The sequence below is a fragment of the Scomber scombrus genome, chromosome 18 (assembly GCF_963691925.1).
Source record: "Scomber scombrus chromosome 18, fScoSco1.1, whole genome shotgun sequence".
NCBI lineage: Eukaryota > Metazoa > Chordata > Actinopteri > Scombriformes > Scombridae > Scomber > Scomber scombrus.
In genome coordinates this window covers 10,669,430-10,693,547 of record NC_084987.1, presented here as the reverse complement: position 1 = coordinate 10,693,547, position 24,118 = coordinate 10,669,430, and the positions used below count along the sequence as shown (strand labels likewise).

The following is a 24,118-nucleotide window of genomic DNA, read 5'->3' as shown; positions in this document are numbered from 1 at the left end:
ACATTTAATAAACACTTAATAAACAAAAGAAAAATGTGGATTAAAGTTGATTTAAAAAATATGTGTGCTATTATTATTATATTAAATGTTATATTTTGAATTCATATATATATCAATTCTTATAAATTATGTATATATATATTTATATATATACACACACACACACACACACACACACACACACACACACACACAAACACACACACACACACACACACACACACACACACGCACACATATATATATATATATATATATATATATATATATATATATATATATATATATATATATATATATATATTGCAGGAATGCCCTGATCACATTCACACAAATATATGTATACACAATAATAACAGAGAACAACATAAAAAGGTGCATTCAAAATAATTAAAGAATATATGTGTGTATGTGTATGTATGTATACATGTGTAAATTCATTAAATTCATTCAAAATATAAGATTTTATAAAATAACATACATATTTTACATTTATATGTAATGCACCTTTTTATGTTGTTTTCTGTTGTTATTGTACACACACACACACACACACACACACACACACACACACACACACACACACACACACACACACACACACACACACACACACACACACACACACACACAGATAGTGTGATAACCTTCATTTCATTTTCAGATTGTGGTATTGCAGTTTTCACTAAGGGTGCAAACTACAGGGGAACCAGGGGGAGCTTGACTCCTCTTAATAAGACATGAGCTCCCCTTAAAACATGTTTTGGAGGTTTTGGGGAGGTCTCTAAAATACTGACATGATCACGAACCATGCGTAAAATTAGTCCATTATGAATGTTTGATTCACGCAAGATGGCTATTCATTCATTCATACTTCACTTTAATAAAGATTGTGGCTGCATCCTATTATGTGGTAGTCAGCATACAGTGATGCCAAAAAAAATCCAAGTCAATTGACTTTGAACGCCAGAGCCAATGGCGTCTTCTACCGCAACTCTTAGTGACACCCGACACTGAGCATACACCTGCTGCCGGATTTGTCAGCACAAACCCCCCAAATATGCGGGTGACAACAGCAAATAAAGTATCTATTATAAATCACGTTTTCTCTCACAGTATTGTCAAAATTAAATTAAGTTAACCCTTAAACAGGCGGGAGTGGAAAATAAGATTATTCTTTTTATTTACTTGCGTGTTACTAGGCATCCCATTTGCACCTAAGTAAACATTTCCACAAACTAAAAAAATATATATCTTGGATATTTTGGATTTTATGAGTTGTATCTCCACCAGGATGCGTTGCCCCTTTTAAGGTATAACAATGTATATACGTATGTATCTCCTGGTGCACGTTGCTTGTTTAGTTTAGTGTTTGACACATTTCAAAAATGTTCCTGAAATCAAGACTGACATTTTCAGAGACAATTTTTTTTTTTTTTTTTTTTAATTTCCACCAGATTATCTGATCTTTTTATGGTTATATTTAGACACTGGCAGCACTTGGTTCAAGTTAGGGAAAGATCATATTTTTCGTTTCATACCGAAAAAGCCAACAGTGACTTGCAGCACAAAATGTTTATTAACATTTAAACTAAGCGATCATCTTTCTTTAACTTTAACAAAAGTGTTACACCCAACCACAAATCCGGGCTTTATTCATTCGATAAAATGTTGCCTCTGAACATAATGCAAGAAGTGTTTTGTGAACGCAGTGTAATAGGGAATAGTTGTATATACACGTCATTTTGTGATATGACCACAAACACGGACTGAGGAAAACCAGCTTGTTGAATATGCTTATTGTTTTATTTATGCTTTTGAGACATGATAAAAACACAAAGCTTTTAAACAAATTCTCAGCATGCGATGGTCCTCTGTTGCAGCTCTTTAGTGGTACTGTCTTCCCAGGGAGGTCACCACCACAGCCAAGAACTTCTGGAAAGCTTCCTGGACCTCGGCAGTGAAGTCTTTGCCCATCTGGGCAGCAACCACAACGGTCAGGCAGTCAGCCAGCAGCTGCAACACAACAAGCACAAAACATCAACAACATGAAGGGTGGGCTATTTTTGGAATGATTTTTGATTATGGATAATAATAGTCTAAACTGTGCCATAAATCATTACCCTGAAGTTGTCAGGGTCCACGTGCAGTTTCTCGGAGTGCAGCACGCTCAGCTCAGCATATGCTTCCTTGATGTTGTCCATGTTCTTCACAGCCCGGTCCAGACCGTGCAGGATGGTGGTTCCATGTTTGGCAATCATGGGGTTTGCGATGATGGCATCGGCGTTGTAGAGGTTTCCGAATTTGCCGAAATACCTCTGGCACCAAGGGTAGACGACCAGGCACCTGTGGAAACATATAAAAACATCAATAAGTCCCCATTCTACACATGTCAGTGAACAAATTACTGCTTCTTTTGTGCATTTTCATGAAGGAAAATGCCATGAAAGTAGATGTCACACCTGGCAAGAGCTGCAGGTCCAACGACTTCATAGTCCAACTTGGCGAAGATGTCCTGGATGGCAGCGCGCTCGAAATCTGTCCACTCGACCATTTTTGCTGGCTTTAGATGTGTTTCACAAGTCGTACTTGGTCTGTGCCAAAAGCAGCTTATATAACAAACACTGAGCCCACCCTGTCGTATGTGATTGGATGAGCTAGGACAATGGGTTGGCCCAGTATTGCTCTGCGAATTTGCAAAAAACGATAAGGACAGCAGAGATCTGCACTGCTTAGATTATGTTCCAAACAGGACAAGAGTTCTGAAATTTACAATGAATGTGGCATCATTCAAAATTATGGCTATTGGCCCACTGCTTGTGAACTTTTGTGAATGCACTAAAACACTAAAACGAATTATTGTATGTAAATCGTATATGTGGTCAGATTTGATTATTTGAGTTTACTTTTATGACTATTTTGTTGGAATCTAATTTGCATTTTAAATACGTATCGTATACTTGGCTTCTAGTCTTTTTCTCTCAATTTCTACACATAGGGTTATTCTAATTTCTTATCTATTTGCAATAAACAATAAAGTTAATTTCAAAACAAAATAAGATGGTGATGTGGTTTAATCAACCACGCCAAAAAAGTAATATATATCCAGTAGAGGGCGCATCTTCAGGTCAGGAGGTTCTTATGGCTAAATGTATACATTTTCTGAACAGGATAATGTAAGCTGTCTTACATTGCAACATTATATGCCAGTGTAAAATCGTGGTTTCTTGCCCACTAAACTGATACTATATTGATCTGAACTGAGCTCAACTGATAGATAATTGTCCTTGTCCTACAATTTAGACCTTTGATTGTTTTGTTAACAGCTGTTATTTCCTCTATAAGAAAGTGTATAGCCTGAAGATCTACAGTTTATTTATATATATTATGGTTTTTTAACAGGGACAGATACAATATACATAGACAGGCTAGAACAGCTGTATCAAGAAAGTATCACAGTATTTATAGCTAATACAAATTTGCAGCACCTGTCCCTAGGGGGGCTTTTGTGAAAGTAAGAGATGAAAATATATATATATATTTTTTAAGTAAAAATTGAGTACAAAGTACAAAATGCAAATGCCATATGATGTCATTATAATAATGTATGAGTTCAAAGGAAATGTCCCATGTTAATGGCGCTATCTGGTTATACCATATAATGCTCACTGCTGATTCTATATCACAGTTTAGTTTTTGGATTAGAGCTCTATAAAATGAACGATCCGGAGTTAGAGCGAGGAGGGAGACAGTTCGTAAATGCCTATGATGGATATGCCATGACTGTTCAGTGTGAGTAATGTGGCTACATTGCAGTGTGACACAAAGGCTAGATGAAAATAGACTTAGCGCACCCAAAATATAGTTTAATTGTTTTGGCAAAACACATTACAGAACTTTAGTCAAAGTAGTCTAAACATAGTTTCTATGAAATGTGGGTATAAGTAGTTTTAAATTGATACCGCATGGAGGAAGAAAATTGACAAGTTAGTATAACAACAGAAAAAGGTGCATTCAACTGTGAGGCACACCTTGTCACAAGAAACCATTTCCTGCTGGGTAACGCTGACCGGGGTGAGTACCTCAAACAGCTCCTTTCTTCGTCACCCCTTTAATCAGGCTTGTTACTGTCCGAGGTACTACCTCGGACAGCTCATCTGCCGCTATCAGCCACACCTTCAGGACCTTGGTCAGCGCTGTGCTGTCCTGTCATGCTGTATGATACCGGCCAATATCCATTGATGTGATTTATGCTTTCGTTTCAGTAACTTTACGCCAAACGTCTGACAAAATGAAAGAGCTGAAACCTTATTTGAATTTTTTTTTTTTTTTTTTTAAATCTGCTAACGCAACAGTTATTTGACTTAATTTGCCATTGGCTTGCAGGCTTATGATTAATGTGTGGGTTAAGTTCTTATACCGTCCAACAATATTCATCACAGCCACAAAATGTCTTAATTCATAAAATAGTGTATAGTTTTAAAAAGCATAATTAAAAAACAACATTGTCATGAAAAGTGTCAGTATTAAGTCAAATTTCCTTTGGGGAAAATAGCAGTAATAACATCCATTAAAACTAAAATGTTATTTATATATTAATAGGCTGCCTTGGTTGATGTGATAAGACGAAGGGCCTCATACTTGAGTGTGTCAGTGTTAAATTATCACAATTGTTACTATTTCACTTATCATTGCTTGGGCATTGCCAGTTCTTCTGGCTTCTTGTCACCAGTTTGAGAAGGGTGCGGCCATCTGTAATTAATGATAAGGGTGCTGGAAAGTTCTGGAAAGGTTCAACATTTGCCAATAGATATCGAGTCTTATGTTGGGCTCTTTTACGTATATTTGATTGATTTCAAAGCCTCATTCTTTTGAGTCCTTATAATAGCGTAATGTAAAAAAACAGACAAAAAAACAAAACAAAAAATCATCCAAGCTTATGGTGTTTTATTAATAATGTAAGACCTTTAGTAACAGTAGGTTTACAGTGTGCATTACATTATTTTAAATGATTTATTAAATAATTTTTTGATCATGTTACCCACGTGTTGTGTGGTTCAGCTCTGTATGAAAACTGCACATATTAGATTGACACTGACACTGAAAATGGTTCATTTAAAGAATTAAATTAGTGATTTATGGGGCTCTTGCATTAGACTTATCAGACTTGATACACTTAATTTATTTATTTAGGTTTTTTTTAAAAGCCTCAACCAGCAAGCAGTGCCATCTGGCGGATTTAGTCGACAATGGAAACATCAGGATCAGATAAACATATTCTGATGGTCTTTTAAAGCATACATAGTCCACATGGAGCAGACGATTACAGTGCTGGCTTTTGATTGATAATTATTTTATTTTATTCTATTTTATTGTATTTCTTTTATTATTTAAAAAAAAAAACTACTTTATTTAACCTTTTTTTTGTTATCATCATTATCAAGTTTGATCTTCTAATCGATTTTTATTCATTTGTTTCTTTTGTCTTTTAATCGCTTCTTAGCCTAGTTTTAGACTGGCTTTTATTACCTTCTTCTCTTTTATTTCATTTTACTTGTCTTTTTAATCTATTTTAACCTCGATTTTTTTAACTACTCTAACTAAATTAAACGTTTCTCTTATTCTCTCTTATTATTATCTCTATTTTTTTTTAAATTTATTTTAATTTTAACTTTCTAAACATGGCATAGGTCTCAATTTTCTTCTTTTAATTTGTTCTTAGTTCTTGTTCTCCCATCTTTTTTATTCCTTTTCTTTATGTTGTCACTTGCTCCGTCTTATCATCAGTTTGTCAATCAACTGTAAAGCACTTTGAACTACACTAGCCTGTATGTAAGGTGCTATATAAATACAGTTTGACCGATTGATTGATTGATAATACACTGATAATAGCCTACTGCTAAACTGTGCGACCTAAATAACTGCAACAATAACAACAACAATAACTAGTAATGACTTAGTTTTCTATCAAAACCATTCCCGCCAATTTGATGGGGGGGGGGGGGGGGGGGGGAGATCATGTAAGTCAAAATGATGAGAAAATTTCTCAAAATAAAGAGTTAGTATCACAAAAGAATGAATTAGTATCTCAAAATAATGAGATACTATCTCAAAGTAATGACTTATCATATCAATGACTTATTAGTATCTCATTATTTTGACTTACTTACTTTGCGGTACTAAGTCATTATTTTGAGATAATAAGTCATTATTTTGAGACACTGAGTCATTATTTTGAGGTACTGAGTCATTATTTTGAGGTACTGAGTCATTATTTTGAGATAATAAGTCATTATTTTGGGATAGTTTCTCATTATTTTTGAGTTACTTTGTCATTAATTTGAGATACTAAGTCATTATTTTGAGTTACTTAGTCATTATTTAATAGGAAATAGGTTTCGATACCTTTCAGATATGAATATTTTTTATTTTTTTTTATTTTACATAGACAGACAGTCACTGAGTAGCTTGTCTTTGAATCAAGCGGAACCATGTAGCCGGCGTCTCTGTTCCAGTCGACCATTTTTTGTGGTGACACAAAACAATCGCAACAGGATGAGCAGAAGGGAGTATCGTTACTTAACAGCTGGGCCTTAACCTTTTAAATTAGTTAAACTGCAGTTTATCCAGCTTCAGTGTGTGTTACTGAGTGCCGCTCACACTAATACGAGACAAACTTGTGCTCATTAAGCGTAGAGTGAGTTATAGTTATAATGCAGACATGATGTTCAACCCATCCACCGGACTACCAGATAACAGAAAGTCCATGTACATCCAGACCCAGAGCAGCGTGTACAAAAGCGGCGATAAAACCAGCCCCATTAGTGTCATCCTGGTCAGCTCTGGCAGCCGGGGGAACAAGCTACTTTTTCGGTATCCTTTCCAAAGAGTCGCCGACTGTCCTTCATCTCTGGCAGGTAGGCGCAGCTTCACCCATAGGCCAGTCAAGAGTTCATCACCTGCTCTTTATTCACGCTAACAGGGTTCCCTGGAAAAGTTATGAAATTAGAAAAACTGTTTTCCAGGCTTGGAAATGGTTTGGAATTAGGTGAATGGTTTGGAAAGTTTTGAATTAGGCTGGGGCGATTCTAGGGTAAGACCTTTAAGTGTTCAAACCCCCTGCTAAATGACTAATTTTACTGGATAACGTAAATTACAAGAAATATTAATACATAGTTAAGTGGTCACTATAGTGTATAAAAATAATGGTTCAGAATAAACAATCACAGATTTCTACAGAGAGGACTCTAAGATAGTTAATGAACCCTGACGGAAAGATTATATTAATGACAGAACTATCCAAAGTACATTAAACCTGTTTAAATAAAACCATTTGAATTTTTAGTAAAAATAATATCGCCCCTTGAATTAGGGATCAAAGATATAAGACAGACTGCTAAATTTCTATATTTAGCTTTTTAATATCTTCTAATTTGTTATCTGGGGCCAAACGCTTGCTCTGGGAAGTAATTATAAAATGTACCCATCATTTAGTGAGATCAACCCTGCGCTAAGCACTACATTCATTTCTTATATAGTTACACATTCACATGGGCTGGATAAAGTAACACACATATTCAGTCCACATAATACCACACAATACAATATAACCCAAATAACAGCTCAGCAATAAACATAGAAAGTTAGATTAATTGACAATGGAAGTAATTGTTAATTGCAGCCCAGTTTACATAACTCCCCTCTGACACATGTTTGACTATCAGGTTGTTTTAATATTTTGTGAAGCTGTGGCGCTTAACCAGCCAAAATAAAAATGTGTTATTTGAAATCGGTGTAATAATTTGAAACTAATGACATTATGTTTGTTCACAAGCAAAACAACGAAGTCCGTATGCACTGAACACAACGGGGGATGGTCTTGAAGATCAGGATGGTGATTCAAGGTATTTATTTATGTTTTGGTCTTCATCTAATAAAAACTGATTTATATGTTATAGACACTATAAAGAACATTAGTAGGTTGAAACACAGCCTGTTCTAAGATCCACATAAGCTACTTACTTTCTTTTTTTTGTCCTTCCTCTTGCTTTTGATCTTTTATTTTCCCCCCCAAACTTTTAAAAGATGAATTTAGGAGATGGTTAACACAGCCCATGATTTAACTTTATTAAACATCACAAAACAAAATGCTGTAGAGGTGGAACATTAAGTCATTAATGTCTCTAAACTTTGCCCCAGCTGCTGTTTAAATATGACTAAAAACAAGCTACCACTGATTGTTATTACAGGTTCATATAAAAAATTGTTAGACTTCTGCGCTTTTTTGATGCAGCGGGAACTGTGTAGTTCTTCCAGTGTGGGGAGAGGACGAAGCAGATGTGACAATACTTCATGTGAAAATGTGTTTAATCATTGTTATAATACAAAAAAAACGTATATATTAATTTATTTATTCCTGAGGGGAAATTCACAACACATGTTTATCAAATAAACTTTCATTTGTTGTTTATGTGTAAATCATGCTGATAATGAACCTCATGAGAATAATTATGATCCTCGGTATTAGTAAAAAAACAACTACAAACCACCTGTCAACTTTTGCTGTAAATCTATCAGCTAACAGAAGTTATACAGATTTTTGAAAATATCTGACAATTTAGACAGTTTTTACAGGGGTATAGAACTATAAACACCCTGTTATCTCTGGTGTGCACGAGCCATGCAAACTCAATATAAACTCAAGTTAAATCATAAAAACACAAAATAAAGCCAGAGTAAAGTATACATATACTGTAGGTGTTACATGTCCTTTAATTTTTGTCTTAGTTAAGAACATATAAGCAGCATTTAAAGTAATGTAAAAGCAACTTAAGGGAGACAAATATAACAACAATTAGTCAATTAATCCATTAATCAAATGTTTTTTTATCTTTTAAATGTGATGGTTTAATGATTTTCTTTGTCATACATGATAATATCTGTTGGTCAGACAAAACGACATTTGAAGGTGTCACGTTTGTCATTTTTCACTATTTTCTGTCTTATTTTCTGCCTTAAATTGAAAGAAAACTCCACTGATAGATATAACCTGTTCTTAATATTTAAAAAAAAATTGTCAACACTATTGACATGTTGGCGTCAACTGGTTATTTGCTTGAAGGGCATAATCAACATGCCGACCAGCGTTTTCACATCACAGTATCACATGTTTGTTTGGGTTGTTTTTGATGTCCATTTTTATGCATTCAGCCCAACTGTGTGTTGCATTTTCCCTTTTGTTTGCTTTTTTCTTCTTTTGTTTTATGGCCCAATTCCCATTTCAGAGAACAATCTCCACTAACTGACGAACAGTTGGTAGCAGGGTAAGACCAAATCATTCTAAACCACCTTTCCTATGCTTAGATCACCCCTGTCTTTTTTTTTTTAATATCCCCCTTTCTTTCCTATTTTATGTCCTACATGGACCCCCAATCCTAATCTCAGTAAATCCTTGTGAATTATCAGTAGTAGATCCAGTGAATCAGTGTTTTGGTAAATTCAGGATTTCAGTGTCACTTTTCCTCTGTACTGTATGCCTTGTCGTATTAAAATCCAATAGTTCAAACTGTAATTGAAGCTTTAATTCATTTTTAATTTGATTACCCGTAGCATGTAGACTCACCATGACAAAAACAAATCAAATGCAAACTACAATAAAACAACTCCTTAACGTTCTTTTCCAATTGTGACGGTACGGTAAGTCTATTGTGTGTTTAATGTTTTCTGGCCTTTATTTTTCTGGCCTTTATTTTTATCCCTTTGACCGCAGCATGAATTACTTAAGTAAAACCAGCATGAGTCTTTCACATTCTTTATTCATACAGAGACTTCACTTTTTTCTGCAAGGAGGCTCTTCCTAATTTCTCCTCTCCAGTAGCCACACAAAGCTTTTTTATTTACACTCTTGATTGCTAAAATACATCGCAGGCAGATGCATCTGATTAACGCAACCCCTCTTTGAGACAGGAATGTGAAAAATGTAATTGAACAAAGCTAATTTAAACTTTCTCACTTATCCTAGCTGTTTCTGTGCCGTGACCTCTTTCGACACTTTTACTTATTAAGTGTGTTCCTCCGTTCTGAAGGTTTTCTGACATCATCCTCGCCACCATCCTGGCAACCAAATCCGATATGTGTGGAAAGAAGTTTGAGTTGAAGATAGACAATGTTCGATTTGTGGGTCACCCTACTCTACTTCAGCATCCCCCCATCATTCAAGTAAGGAACAAAATGGACAGCCAGATAAATTATTACCATTTATAAGAAAGTCAGCTTGTCATAGTCTCTTCCTCTCCCATTATAGTAAGTAACTTTACTTTACTTTACTTTACACATATCTTACAGGTCTTTCTGAAAGCTCAAATGCTAACAGTGATTCATGAAGCACGATCTCTGAAACCGTTAACATTTGTAGTCAAAGTCTTTGCTATTCACTCAGTTTATAATTTTATAACACACTTCCAGCTAAACTGAAAACACTGGTCTCCATATTTCTGCACTATTTTGAAAAAGTAAGTCATGGGAGAAGGAGAGGAAGAGGAAGGATAGTTAGAAACACATCATGTGATGAAATGAAACAGCTGTGGTTGGCCATATTGTGAACCATGGGACGACAACATATTTGGATACCTGTGTGTATGTCTGTTTACTACATGTATGACACAACTTTATTGCAAACTTCTATATTCTGCAAAGAAAAAAATCAGAAATGCTCTTCATTTACACTATCGGTGCATAGTTGGTGCATCATGCGCTTATTCAAAGGGTGGTTTGTTTGTACTGTTTGAGGAGTTTTTGCGAGATTTGTTTACTTTTGCAATAGCTGTATAATGTTTTGCTTGTTTGTTGTAAGGCTTTGTGGTAAATGTGTGGAGTGTTGCAAAAATAGCACATAGTTTAAAGATAGTGACTAAGCAATCAGAAGAAACTGTAAATCCAGTTGGAGAGAGTCCCAGAGTTTAGCAGCCACAACCCTAAAAACCCTACTTTAAGTTTAAGCCTAGTTCTGAGAACAACCAGCAAACCCTGATAAGAGACCTGCTGGTGACATACGGCTGCAGTAGATCTGCAATGTATGCAGATGCCCGACCATGCAGAGCTAATGAAAAGCTCTAAAGGTGATCGCAAGAACTTTGACTGGGATTCTGAATATGCAAGAAAAAAACATCATTATAGATTAAACTAGCTCTGCTCAGTACAGTCGAGCAATAAAGTGAGTGTGATATTGTTTGGAGAACCACAACAATTAAGAGTTTGAATTAGTAACATTACTTTAAAAGTGTATTTTATTATATAATATATTGGACACCTGTGATTGGAAATAGAACAAAAAGACAAAAAGAAGACAAAAAGAACCAATCAGAGCTAGGATGGTGTCTGATGGAGTGTCTGACAGCTCACGCACACAGCCCCCTACCCCTTCCTCCTCAGCTCGGTCAAACTCATATCTCCGAGAGCGGCTTCAGGAGCATAGACAAAGTAATTGCGCAGCAACAACCATCAGCGAGGACAAAACTACAGATACCTCCGTTACCAACAACAGCATGTCGCGTGCCGTCGCGCTCACGTCAGCCTCGTCTGGGGGAGGGACTTTGGAGGCAGGGCAGGAGTGCAGCGGAGAGGGAGGGGGAGGGATCTGAAAGTTGTACTTCTTCAAATTTGATGTCCTCTCTCTCCTCAAAGTTACCAACTGCAGCTTTAAGGGACTGAACTTTGGCAGATAAGTGTTAGTTGCAGCAGCGCCCTCTACTGACAGAAGTTTTGTTTATCTCTTTAGTCATTGACTGTGGTGCTGAAATGGCAATTCAACATCATGGTCTATTATTAGGTTCCCCTTTGAAAGTAACAAGAGTAACTTATATTATACTGTAATGCAATACTACAATACTTTTTATAATTTAAAAATAACCATGTAAGTCAATCAGTACATCTCTGACATAGTATCAACAAAAACTGAACATGTTGGTGTTAATAAAGGTTTATTTATTGCAGAGATATTGTACAGAGTTGCATAACATTGTGTGGGTGCAGTTTCATTGTGTAAACCCCTTTACTTTACATATCCATGCATTAAAAGCACAGCTTATTAAATTAAGTACTGAATGTGTCATATATAGATCTGCACATTATAGATTTACACCTTAAAAATTTGTGTCTTCTTTCTGAACAGGTGTCTAAAACGGATCCTTCGCCTAAAAGAGAAATGCCGACCATGATCTTGTTTAACGTGGTATTTGCACTCAGGGTATGAAAAGTCCTCTTATGATTTAGATTTTTGTGTGTGTTCAAATTAAGTGATTTGTCGATATGAACCAAGGGAAATGCCCCTTACTCTATCAGTGTAAATATATAGTGTATAAACTTGGTGTTTTTGTTTAAAATGATGTCATTCAGCCAGCTGACTATGGGTGGGTACGTGTAGATTTTGTGCTCTTAATCTGTTCTTCGAGTGGGACGGGTGTTTATCAGTGATAATACTCCAATATAGTCTATCTGTGACAGCATGGGAATTTAAAAGGGAGGAGAGACCAATTTACTATGCTTAATCATGCTGCCCCAACAAGGCCCAGTCTGTTCCTGCCCATGCTGAGTCACTGTACCTAGTAAGTGCCAGAACAGCTGAGATGGGGCTAGAAGTACACTGTCATGTTTTGTTAATGATCTTTACCTGGCAACTGTGGCATTAGGAGAAACAGTCCCATTGGGTTATTTCCATATAGTAGTGTGTATTCCCTTTCGATCTACTTTCTAATAATTTTTACACCTGTCAATTATTTTATTTAAGTCAATTAATTCGATTATATATGCATATTTTGGTTTTATATCTATCCTCCATCTCATCTATTTAGCAATAATACAATGTTGGTCACTCATTTTTTAGGTTTTGAAATATCAGAAACAATATTATGAAATACTATATGACATAAATTGCAGCTTTGAAATTACCTAAAAGACTAGTTAAAATTTCAATATAAACTTCACAATCATAGTTTGAACAGAACATTGGATTGGATTGCATTACAATAAATGTTGGCTAAAATATCTGAAAAATCTAAAAATGACAGTATTCAGTATAATGTTGTTACTGATTGTGATTGAAACTCCTGCAAAGCATTTAACTTAATTAACAATATAGTTTAATCATTTCATTTATAAGATTCTTTTATTATTAAATGACATGTTACGATCTTCCCCTAATGTAATAATCACATACATTTTAAAGGCCCAAATACTTTTGACAGTTAACAACAGACTGATACCATCTGACGTGAATGTGAACTGAACTACTAGTTAAAGCATCTGTCTTTCAAACGCAGTGTGATACTGGTAATCACTGAGTTGTAAACATGTACTGTATATAACCAAAATGTGTCTCCCCCCTATTGTTGGCCCGTACAGGCTAACGCTGACCCCTCCGTCATCAGCTGCATGCACAACCTGTCTCGCCGCATCGCCATCGCCCTGCAGCACGAAGAGCGGCGCTGCCAGTACCTGACCAGAGAGGCCAAACTGATGCTGGCCGTCCAGGATGAGATTACCACCATGACCGAGAGTGAGATACACGCATTTACACCTCAAGACTGATCAAATCCACAACTCTGTCCCAGTCAAACTATTATTTTTTTTTTAGTTTGTTGTTCTAGAACAAAGCAGCTGGTCAGAAATATTGTAATGATTTATTATAAATTTAAAATATAAATCTGAGAGTATATTTTGTTATCTATTTTTTCCCCTGATATCAGCTGATGGAAGCCCCCAGTCTCCATTTAGACAAATTCTACCCAAATGTAAGCTAGCCAGGGACCTGAAGGAGGCTTATGACAGGTGTGTGTTTTTGTTTTATAACATCTCTCTTTTTCTAGCCATGTACATTTATTATAACTTAAATAGCTGAGTTTGATGTTGATGTTTTGTCAGCCTCTGTACGACTGGTGTGGTGCGACTACATATTAACAACTGGCTGGAGGTGAGCTTCTGTTTACCACACAAGATCCACAGGATTGCTGGAAACCACATTCCCCCAGAGTCGTTGGAACGCAGCCTTAAAGCTATACGGTGTGTTTGTATCTTCTCTGTAGAGGTCTGTTTTATTTTTGAGCTAAATTTATTTGACTGGCCACATACCACAAGAACACGTTCTCTGTTAAATCAGTCAGTGCAGAAAACTGTCACAATGATTTTTTGGGTTGAATCCCTTAAAAATTGCAACTCTGCCAACACGCAATTCAGCAGTTATAGGCAATCATACTAAAAATGGCCTATCTACACCACCCATACCTACTCCACCCAGTGGTGCCCATCTCAAAACAGAAACACATGTAAGAAGTCATGTTACAAGTGTTATTACAGATAACACCCTATGCAATATTTAACACAGTTTTAAGATGTTACACATTAATTAGCAGATATTGATTTACTGTACAAGAAATGTAAAACATTTACATTTATTGATATAGTTTCTCTGCCCACAAATGTGACATTTGTTAGGGGTAAAAGAACATTTCGAGTGTCTCTTTCCTATATCCCATATATGTTTATATTGTTTATGCTCTACTAAACACCTGACAGCAACATAATGTTCATTTGTTAAGATTACTTGGTTGCAGGGCATGCAAAACACTATCAGTCTGTAATTGTAAGTTCTGAATATGAAAGGTAGAATATGGTCAACTGACCTGGTTAAAGAAAGGACTAATTTCACCCATAAACTCATGACTCTACCACACACACATACTTCTTACAGGCCTTGAGATTGACATTTTAATCCACCATCAGTTTGTTATGTCATATGAGTATTGTGTTTAACAAGTTATGGAGGGTTGTGTATTTTGCACTTTAGTGATAATTATTTGAAGCATTCAAAGAAACCCAAGTTTACTGTGGGCCATACTGCCACCTATTGTTGCTTCAGTATAATTACACCAGCGCTGTGAACAACTTCTCTTTATTTCAGTCTTGCTCAACAAAATGTGACTAAATAGTTCAGCCATCTGAAATTTGTGTAAATATATTTAGGCCATGAAATCACACCAGCAGTGTGGAAATACATAAGATTTGTAATTCAGTGTATTTAGTTTGAATTCTTAGATAAACACAATTTTATTATAAAATGACTGGTACTGAAGTTGATTCCTGCAGGAAGCAGCTTTAACCCCTAAAGAGGAAATCTGTTTACTCAGCTGTATATGTTGTGTAATCCTCCAGGCCCTATCATGCTCTGCTGCTGCTGGAAAGTGAAAAGGCACTGCTGAGCCAGCTTCCTCTGGACTGCTCGCCTGCGATGGTGCGCCTCATCAAAACCTGCTCAGCAGTGAAAAACCTGCAGCAGCTTGCACAGGATGCCGACCTTGCCTTACTTCAGGTGCAGAACAGCCACAGCATCTGTGTCACTATTGCAATTCACAACATCAGATGTCTTAAAATGCACAAATAAACAAAAAGTACAACTATAAAAACACTTTATGTATAGTTAAGCTAATTTAATCATTACAAATACAAAGTTTGTCAGTTGTATTTAAGTACAGTGCTCAAAATGTCATCAAATGTATTCACAGATGTATATATTTGAGCATTGCATGTAATTACTACATATTTGTATGTAGTAACTGAAGAGAACACTATTTGAAATGGAAAAAGATGCACAGATACAATAATGGGAATAATTTAGTTTTTTATGACAAAAAGAAAATTCGACATGCAGATGTTGTCTTTATGGTGTTTTACTGCCATCTAGTTGACAATATATGTACATCCAAAGCCATTCTGAGAAAGTTCCCATGTGTAGTTCAAGAGGAGTTTATATTTTCCTTCTATTGCAAAGCATTTTGTTGTTTAAATTGTATTATTTGACATCATTTATATTTTATGCAAATTTTTTTCCTCTCAGATCTTTCAAATTGCAGCTCATCTGGTTTACTGGGGCAAAGCGATCATCATCTACCCGCTGTGTGAAAACAACGTCTACATGCTGTCTCCTCATGCCAACATCAGCCTGTGAGTGGCCATGGTGCGACATAAGCCAATTGGCTGTACTAGCGCCTCTAATGAACCATTTTATTGATGAACGATCCTTCATGCCATTGCCTCATATATGCTGATCTAAAAAATCTGTCATTATTAATATTAAATGCTGATTTCCAAAGTCTCCACTTGTTAAATTGCCCTAAAATGTGCTACAAAAGAATTGGACTGCACTATTGGCAGCACTTTTCATGTTCTTTCTGTATACACTAGACTTAAAACAGACTTTCCTTTTTGTGGAAAATTAATTTAAAGGAGTTGCGTTCATGGAAAAGTTACGTACTGTAGAATAACGTGTGCCATCTCTCCCCGGATAGATACTCACCACTGGCTGAGCAGTTTGCCCAGCAGTTTCCTGGTCATGATCTGCCCTCCATGTTAGCAAAGTTCTCACTGCCAGTCTCTCTGGCCGAGTTCAGAAACCCTCTGGAAGCTCCTGCGCAGGAGGTAGGACTATTGTACAATTACACAAATAACCTTACTCCTCCTCCACACTGGACTACATGCACAGAAAGCAAAAATACTGTCCATACCGTATAAGTCAGTTAATTAAGCTGTAAGGCGCATAGTACTGGAAACCAGTCCTCCCCATTTGGGAGTTTGTTCTAAAAAATAAAAACTGAACAGTGAATCTACTTGGAAACTGTTATTTCTTGTTTTTATAAATATTTTTAGTTTATAGAATAATTGACTAACCTTATGCATGCACCAAGACAGACAGTTTTAGTCAAGTTAAACCCTAAACTAAGTGAAACTACAGTTTCCCAGTAAAGCCACAGTATTTTATATTGTATCTGGTTAGCAGAACCATTGGGTGTTCTCATTTTGGCAGCGCTGTTTGAGCATCAGTGATGAATTATAAATGGCAAAGGGACATCAGCTCTAGCGTCTGCAGCCTCTATTTTTCATGAGAACAAGATCAGAGCCGCGGCTCATTCTTGTGACTGTAGTTTGAGCCTGTGGCGTACCTCCTGCTGATTTAAAACATATTTGACCTGGTTGGAGACATGAGTGTGCTCAGCTGTTGATACTGTCTGACCAGGCCCAGCTGATCCAGATGGTGGTGTGGATGCTCCAGCGACGCCTGCTGATCCAACTGCACACTTACGTCTGCCTGTTGGTACCGCCCGGCGAGGATGAGCCCGGGATGAGGGATGAAGACCTCCCACTGCCTACCCGAGTAGGGGGGCGCAGTCTCAGCACCCCAAGCGCTCTTAGCTTTGGTTCCCCAAGTATGTCCTTTCTCAGCTCTCTCCTTTGTCCAACTCTTACAGGTGTAACAAGCTATAGCTAATCTATGAACATCTCTCCGCCCCCTACTGTGTGCAGCCAGTAGTGATGACATGACCCTAACGAGCCCCAGTATGGACAACTCCAGTGCAGAGCTGTTACCCGGTGGGGACTCTCCTCTCAACAAGAGGATGACAGAGACGTTGCTTGCCAGCCTGTCGGAGCACGAGAGACAGGTCATTCTTAATATCCCTGCTGCACAAAACCCAGAAGACTTGCGGATGTTTGCCAGGTAATTTATCCTGCTTCTGATGCATGACTGGTGCATATTTTGTGGGGTTTTTTTGTGTATTAAATGTTTCTCAGCTCTCTCTGCTTTTAGATAGCCAGATTAGCAGATGGGATATGTTCTAATAAACATCAAGTGGCTCATTATGTTATGAGTCACTGTTAATCCTTGAAGATATTTGTGAAATTGTGAAAATAACATAAATATTCCAGCTGTTAGTGTGTTTAGAAAGCTCATTGCTGTGTGTTACTCAGTATACAGTAATGGAACATGTCCTGTCTCATGGTTGATTAACACAACTAATAATTCAGTGAAATTCAAGCTCTAAAAACATCTTTCTGCCTGCTTCCAGGCTGCTGCACTATTTCCGGGGACATCACCACCTGGAAGAGATTATGTACAATGAAAACATGAGGCGCTCTCAGCTCAAGACGCTGTTTGACAAGTTCCGCAGTGTCCTGGTGGTGACCAACCACGAGGATCCTATAATTTCAATCTTTCAGTCACCCATGGAGTAGTAGCACAGAGACGTCATCAGCCTTCGCCAAATGGAAAAGATGTCAGTTTGGCAGCAGTTAATACCCTGCTGAGCTCATAGCTAAGTACTGTTGCTCAACAATGTTCATTTGGTTGTCAAATATCGCATTAATCTGTGCATATGTAAGACATGTAGAACATGTTTTTCCTTTACGATCCAAATATTGTTTATAGTATTAAATTATTTTGTACAGACTACACACGCCTCAAGTGTTCACTCTGAATCTTTGATTGGTGCTAGTGGGGGACGGGGGGTTGGTCTTCATCTTCATCTTCCCCTGTCCCAGATGTGTTAGATCATCGGTACTGAAAACAGAAGGGCACACTGAGTAATGATCATTCCAGATCTCCAGCTACCTCTCCTCAGGAATCCCAGAGGTGGGGAGAGAAGGCCGGTAAGAAAGAGGAGGGCTCCAAACATGAGAGAGGCTGTTTTTGCTTTGAGGGAAGCAGAGTGTTCCAAACATCTGTGAAATCACTGAGTCACTGACAGGAGAATGTTTATTAAAAAAGATGGAATGAGAAAAACTATATTTCAGAACAGATTTTGTTAACCAATATAAACATTCTGTTGATAAATTGTGTCTTATTAATAAATGTTAATGTAAAAACTTGCCAGTATTTTGCAACAGTACCATTAAAACACAGTGCCAAAATATGTTGTTGCTTGCAAAATACATGAGAAACATTTTGTATGATTTCTACAGATTAGTGCGTAGATTTGTTGGAGGGTATTTAGTCATTTTAACTTCATGAGAACTTCCAAATTCAAAAAACATTAATGGTCTTATTTCATCCTACTTGTGTGAGAAGTAGTGTATCCCAGCAAAGGAAATAGAAACCTCTCTGCCTTAATGGTGAAGCCTACAAAGGGAACAGATGGCAGAATAGTTTCAGGACGGTTCCTGTTGAGTTCTTTTGACATTCAGCTGTCCTGTGTCATACTGCACATCGGAGGAATCTAAATCTTTCTTTACAGTACATGACACAGACAGTCGTTCTGCCTCCTTATTCACTACACTAACGCAGGGGTGCCCACGAAGATAAAACCGCAATGGCTTCTTGGCCCATTCCCCATGGGACTCAATTCCAATGCGAGGAGCTGACACAACTTCATAGTGCTCTGCTGGATTTGTGTCTGGGTCCCTCTCCAGCCACACCTCGGGGTCTGAGGCAAGATCTCGACGGTCAAAACAGCGTGGTATATTCATAGCCTGGCACAGCTTCGAAGGGCCGTTGCAGAGCTCTTTGTCCTTCAGTTGTCGGGCTCCATCTTTGCGTTGCGCTGCTCGCAGCTGCCTCATGACAGACTGACCCTGCAGGGACTCAAGGGAGCGCAACAGCACAGCAGCACCCTCCCCTGTGCAACACAGCACACAATATGCATCAGTCAGCATGGCTCCACTCTGTCTCCTTCCTTTTGCCCTTTATATACTGACGATAGAAAACAAACTATCACTGTATAGGTTTGATGTTATATTAATAACACTTACAGGTCATATTTAACCAAAAAAAGCACTACATTTGTTTCTGTTTGCAAGCTTTAAAAGGTAAAAATGGTAAATGCTCAATTAAATCAACATGGGGCAGGTATTTCTACATTACGTCACGTTGGGTAGGTAATGCCTTTACCTTGACTAGACACGTTCATACAGAGGTAGATGCCATAGATTGGATACACATAGATTGTTCCTGGCTTCATGAACATAGCTGTGTTCCTTTCTGTGCGTTTCCCCCCCGCTGAGTGTGAAGCTTTGTCCTCTCCTCCGAGGTACGCTTCAGTCTCCACTATTTGTCCTCTCAGCTCAGTACCATCCTCACACCTGTGCACCAACACCTGCAAGGACGAGGCACAAGACAGGTTAGCTTTTCATGCAGCAGTCACATTTGAAGTAGATTAAGATGATGAGTCAATTAATTGGTCAACAGAAAACTGATTGGCAACAATTTTGATAACTGATTCGTCAAAAATGGCTGGTTGAAGCTTCTCATAGCTGAATCTCTGAACATCTTATGGTTTTCTTAGTCTTTTATAAAGACTACTTACAGTCCCCCTCCAGTCAAACATGTTTTGTTTCAGTTGGATGTTTGGGTTTCACTGTGCACGATGATGTATGTGCATAGTTTGACACTAGATGACTGTTTTCACCTCACCTTTTCACCTTTGCTGAAAGTGGAAAGTTTCTCTGTTCTCACCTTAAATCTGAGTTCAAGGATTGTCCCTATAGTGTGATTTGATCACACTTTCATCACAACTTACACAACTGGATATGTAAGTTATTGACTTCCTGCAACTTCAAAACCTCATATGCACGCACACACACCGAGAATGGACTTAAAGTAAAGTAGGAATTTGCATGTTCATAGATTCTGCATTTTCTAATGAGGGAGAAGAAGTCTTTTTAAGGACTTTTTGCAGGAAAAAAAACAGAAAAATGAAACATTTATAGTCATAGCAGAGTATTTTTCCAAAGTATTGAAGCATATCTAGCAGGGGTCTTTAATTAAACTACTGCACGAAACATGAAGCAACCTGATTAATTGTCAAGACTGTCAGATAAGGTTATGTCTTGCCTCGGGTTCTGTAGCTTTCACATAAAGTGTTGCCCGACTGGCCACAATTTGTTATCCTAAATGTCTCCCTTCACTCAAAAAATATGTTTTTTGTCTTGATCCTTGAGTTGAATGTTTGAACTTAATTGTGCAGAATAATGTATGTGCACAGTTTGACACTAATAAGGCTTTTTTTCCTTCTTCATATTTATCTGCTGAAAGTGGAAAGCTAACTTACAGCTGCAACAGATGTAACATACTTATAACTACAACATGAAGCCTCCAGTCAGTGCATACAAATCAACACTGAAAATGGACTTCACAGTAAGTAGAAAACATATTTAAACTTTTGAAATAAAAGAACAACATATTTGCATATTCGTATATTCAGGATGTTCTATGAGGGAGAAAAAGTAAATGTCATTTTGAGGACTTTTACGGTGTTAATTGAACTTTTCTTGGTGGGAAAACCATGTCAGACACACATTTTATGTCAAAGCAGAGTGTTTTTCAGAAGTCTTTAAACATATCTAGAGGGGGTCTTTAATGAAACTCCTTCATCACCAGATTAAGTAGCCAGACTGTCAGATAAGGTTATATCTTGCCTCCGGGTCCTTACAGCTTTCACATATCAAAGCGTTACCACACTGGACACAATTTATCCTAAATCCTCAATGCTATCCAATAATTAAAAAAATAGAAGTTTTAAAGCCTTTGAGCTACTGACACAAATGTTTCTTACAAGCACACCAGTGGCTGTAAAAATAGGATGACAGCGTTACCTTGCCAAGAAATGCTTTAGCCAGACGGATGCAAGGTTGCTTGAAAAACTCCTCTCCCAGTCTGTGTTGCAGGTCTGCTCTAGTTTTGGTGAAATAATGACTTTGCTCGGTCTCAGCACTTTGAGCATTGTGAATGGGCTTCTTCTGTTTTGCAGGTGAAACGTTTAAGTTTACATCTGTCTGGTTTCTATGTGTATTTGCTGCTGCTGCTGTCAGTGAAAGCAGCTTTCTTTTTCTATTTTCTGCCATTGCATTACCGCAAAACACCTCGGACTAAAAATTGCACCCTCGCCGTCACTGTCTCCTTATAGACTCAGCAAAACATTTGTCTATTTTAAACCATTTACTTCATTGTTTATTCCAGTCAGCCTCTCATATAGTGGTCAATGCTAATGCTAACAGGAAGGAAGTGTGATTGTTTTGCAGCTCTTAAAGGGACCGCACACCATTTTCTCCTGCAGGATGTTAAGACTCTTTTAGGTTGTTTTTTTCTTGTTAATTGTGTCACTTGAGGCTCTGGGAGAAAGGTCCATCTTCTGTTTTTGTCAAACATAACTTTTTTCCTTCTCCCACTGCACATGAAAGCCAAATTTGCTGATAGGTAAAGTCTACTGAACAGTGGCCTTTTCCTGCTGCTGTCTTATCTTTTCAGCCTCATTTGAAAACAGTCTCTAATAAGAGGCTATATATAGAGTCGGTGTGCTCATGCCTGCCTGTGCCCAGGAAGTGGATGGCGCCAGTTTGGCCCCAGGCGCTGTGGGTTCATGTGGCTTTCTGGAAGACTAACTGTGTGTGACATTATCGTGGCGCAGAGTACAACTTCATGAGTGAAGTGCAAGTTTGCTGTGTGTGTTGTTTGGACCCTTAAGCTCATGACTGCATGCATTTATTGATTTATGAAGGGATGAATAGACTGATAGATGGGTAATACACAGAAATTCAATTCAATGTTGATATTTTAAATGGATTACATTATGTTACATTTGAGGTAAATTGATTTCTCATACTATTGCAATTGTTGAAAATAATAATTTCCTATATACAATACAACTCAATAGTTTGGACATTTTTCCCAATGAGAAAGTGTGTCTAAACTGGTACTGTAATGCTGACAGATAAACATTTAAAATATTTTCACATACTTTGTAATTTCTCCTACCAGAGTAAAACATGCTCTGAAGATCCTGTTGAGCTTCTTGTAGCTGCAGCTGAAGTTGCTCTTTGGGTTGACCAGTCAACAGTTGTTCATCCTTTAGCACACCTTGTACTTTGAGGGCATCTTTATTCTCCTTCCCAGCATTTTTTAAGGCTTTTTAACTTTAGATTTACCTTCTCAATCTCTGCTGCCTGTGCTGGCCGGGTCTGATGTGAAATGGATTTGTTCCCCACATTGCAAGGACCAAGGTTGATAGTGTTCTTCGATATACTCTGTTCCCGTTGCAACTTTACACTTTACAATTCAATTCTTCTTCATATCTTGTATTTTTTTTTTTTTGCCTTGCTTCTGATATTGAACATCGTTGTTCTTCTGCTTTCTGGACTCAACTCTGGCCTGAACTTTCTACAGCTGCATGAGCTTTGATGCATCCCTTTTCTGTAGTCTGGGAAGTCGTTGTGCTCTGACTGTGACTCTTCTCCTGCTGTCCTGTAGCAGTGTTGGTGCTTAACAGCTGCAGCTTCTTGTTCACATCACCTGCAATTATCTGGAAGAAGGAGTCTGTTATTGCTGTTAAGTTAATTTCTTGATTCAGAGAAGTTGCACACAAAGAAACATAGTGTAGGCACTATATAACTCTGTGTGACATACAGTAGATTTTATGTCTAAACTCTCATGTCTAAAGTGTGTCTCAACTATTTAATACTCTTCAAAATGTTTTGGCACAGATTGAGGTTATGGCAAGCCTTTGCTGACTGGAAGGGGAATGTAATGATAGCAGTCAACACATTTCTCCCCCCTCTCTCCTTCGGGTTTGTCAGATCTGTGGAGAGGTGCCAGAAAGTGCAACATGCTTGTAAAGTGGTGTGTGGCATTGCAGAGATAGGCGGAGGGAACATGTCATTGGATTGAGGGTAAACTGATATACTGCAGCAACATATAAAACGTTTCATGAAAATTCCCAGGTCAAATATTTACATGGCTATTTATTGTATGCCATTGCGCCAATTCTTTGCAGGCAACATCACACTACTGTAGGATCACAACAGTTGTATTTCTCATGGAAACACATGACAACAATGAATAATTATAGACATAAATACCTGGACTGATTTATTGAGGGAGGATAGGAGCCAGACAGAAATTTGCTGAGCATGTTCAGTAGAAGAGTTCTGGCATAGGTTGTTGACTTTGTCATTGTCATGGCTGGTGAACCAGTGAAGGCCGTTGTTTGCTTTGACTGTGTTTCCACTGCCTGTCAGCAGCGATGGCGAGGTCTGGGCTGGGCAGCTTTCATTGTTGCTGCCTCTGATAATCTTAGCAGCTACAGCTTGGCTGTAGCATTACATTTTGGATCACTTTCAACTTTAGCAGTCCCCACAGCGATAGTGATGCCGAGCTGGGACACCAAAGACTCATTTGTGTGTGCAGATGGACGAGTAGGATGCAGCCAAACTGAAAATATCTTACTACGCTGTGAGTCAGAGAGTCCTATGAAGAATCAGGATTGATCTGCTCCATATGATATCCTCTTGTCCTGCAGTGTTTAGG

At 37.7% G+C, this 24,118-nt stretch overlaps 3 protein-coding genes across 5 annotated transcripts; 1 reads left to right on the top strand and 2 right to left on the bottom strand.

Annotated features, from left to right (window-relative positions):
• Nucleotides 1-1,784: 1,784 nt before the first annotated feature.
• LOC133998913 (hemoglobin subunit beta-2) lies at nucleotides 1,785-2,612 on the bottom strand. The gene is made up of 3 exons (XM_062437952.1): nucleotides 2,463-2,612; nucleotides 2,124-2,346; nucleotides 1,785-2,016 (listed from the first exon to the last, which is right to left on the bottom strand). The coding sequence occupies exons 1-3, from the start codon at nucleotides 2,552-2,554 to the stop codon at nucleotides 1,888-1,890; spliced, it is 444 nt and encodes a 147-aa protein (XP_062293936.1). The 5' UTR covers nucleotides 2,555-2,612; the 3' UTR covers nucleotides 1,785-1,887.
• A 3,934-nt stretch (nucleotides 2,613-6,546) lies between these two features.
• Nucleotides 6,547-18,274, top strand: nprl3 (NPR3-like, GATOR1 complex subunit). Of its 3 annotated transcripts, XM_062439064.1 has the most exons (14): nucleotides 6,547-6,917; nucleotides 7,835-7,904; nucleotides 9,285-9,323; nucleotides 10,086-10,218; nucleotides 12,170-12,244; nucleotides 13,399-13,552; nucleotides 13,743-13,824; nucleotides 13,918-14,055; nucleotides 15,205-15,361; nucleotides 15,887-15,993; nucleotides 16,338-16,467; nucleotides 17,063-17,252; nucleotides 17,350-17,542; nucleotides 17,892-18,274. In XM_062439064.1, the coding sequence occupies exons 1-14, from the start codon at nucleotides 6,722-6,724 to the stop codon at nucleotides 18,055-18,057; spliced, it is 1,830 nt and encodes a 609-aa protein (XP_062295048.1). In that variant the 5' UTR covers nucleotides 6,547-6,721; the 3' UTR covers nucleotides 18,058-18,274. The 3 variants fall into 3 exon arrangements, with proteins under 3 accessions (XP_062295048.1, XP_062295049.1, XP_062295050.1); XM_062439065.1 differs by lacking the exon at nucleotides 9,285-9,323; XM_062439066.1 differs by lacking the exons at nucleotides 9,285-9,323; nucleotides 12,170-12,244.
• Nucleotides 18,275-18,419: 145 nt separating this feature from the next.
• Nucleotides 18,420-21,763, bottom strand: mpg (N-methylpurine DNA glycosylase). Its single transcript, XM_062439067.1, has 3 exons — nucleotides 21,412-21,763; nucleotides 19,709-19,913; nucleotides 18,420-19,436 (listed from the first exon to the last, which is right to left on the bottom strand). Exons 1-3 carry the CDS (start codon nucleotides 21,658-21,660, stop codon nucleotides 18,970-18,972), a joined length of 921 nt encoding a protein of 306 aa, XP_062295051.1. The 5' UTR covers nucleotides 21,661-21,763; the 3' UTR covers nucleotides 18,420-18,969.
• Nucleotides 21,764-24,118: the final 2,355 nt, after the last annotated feature.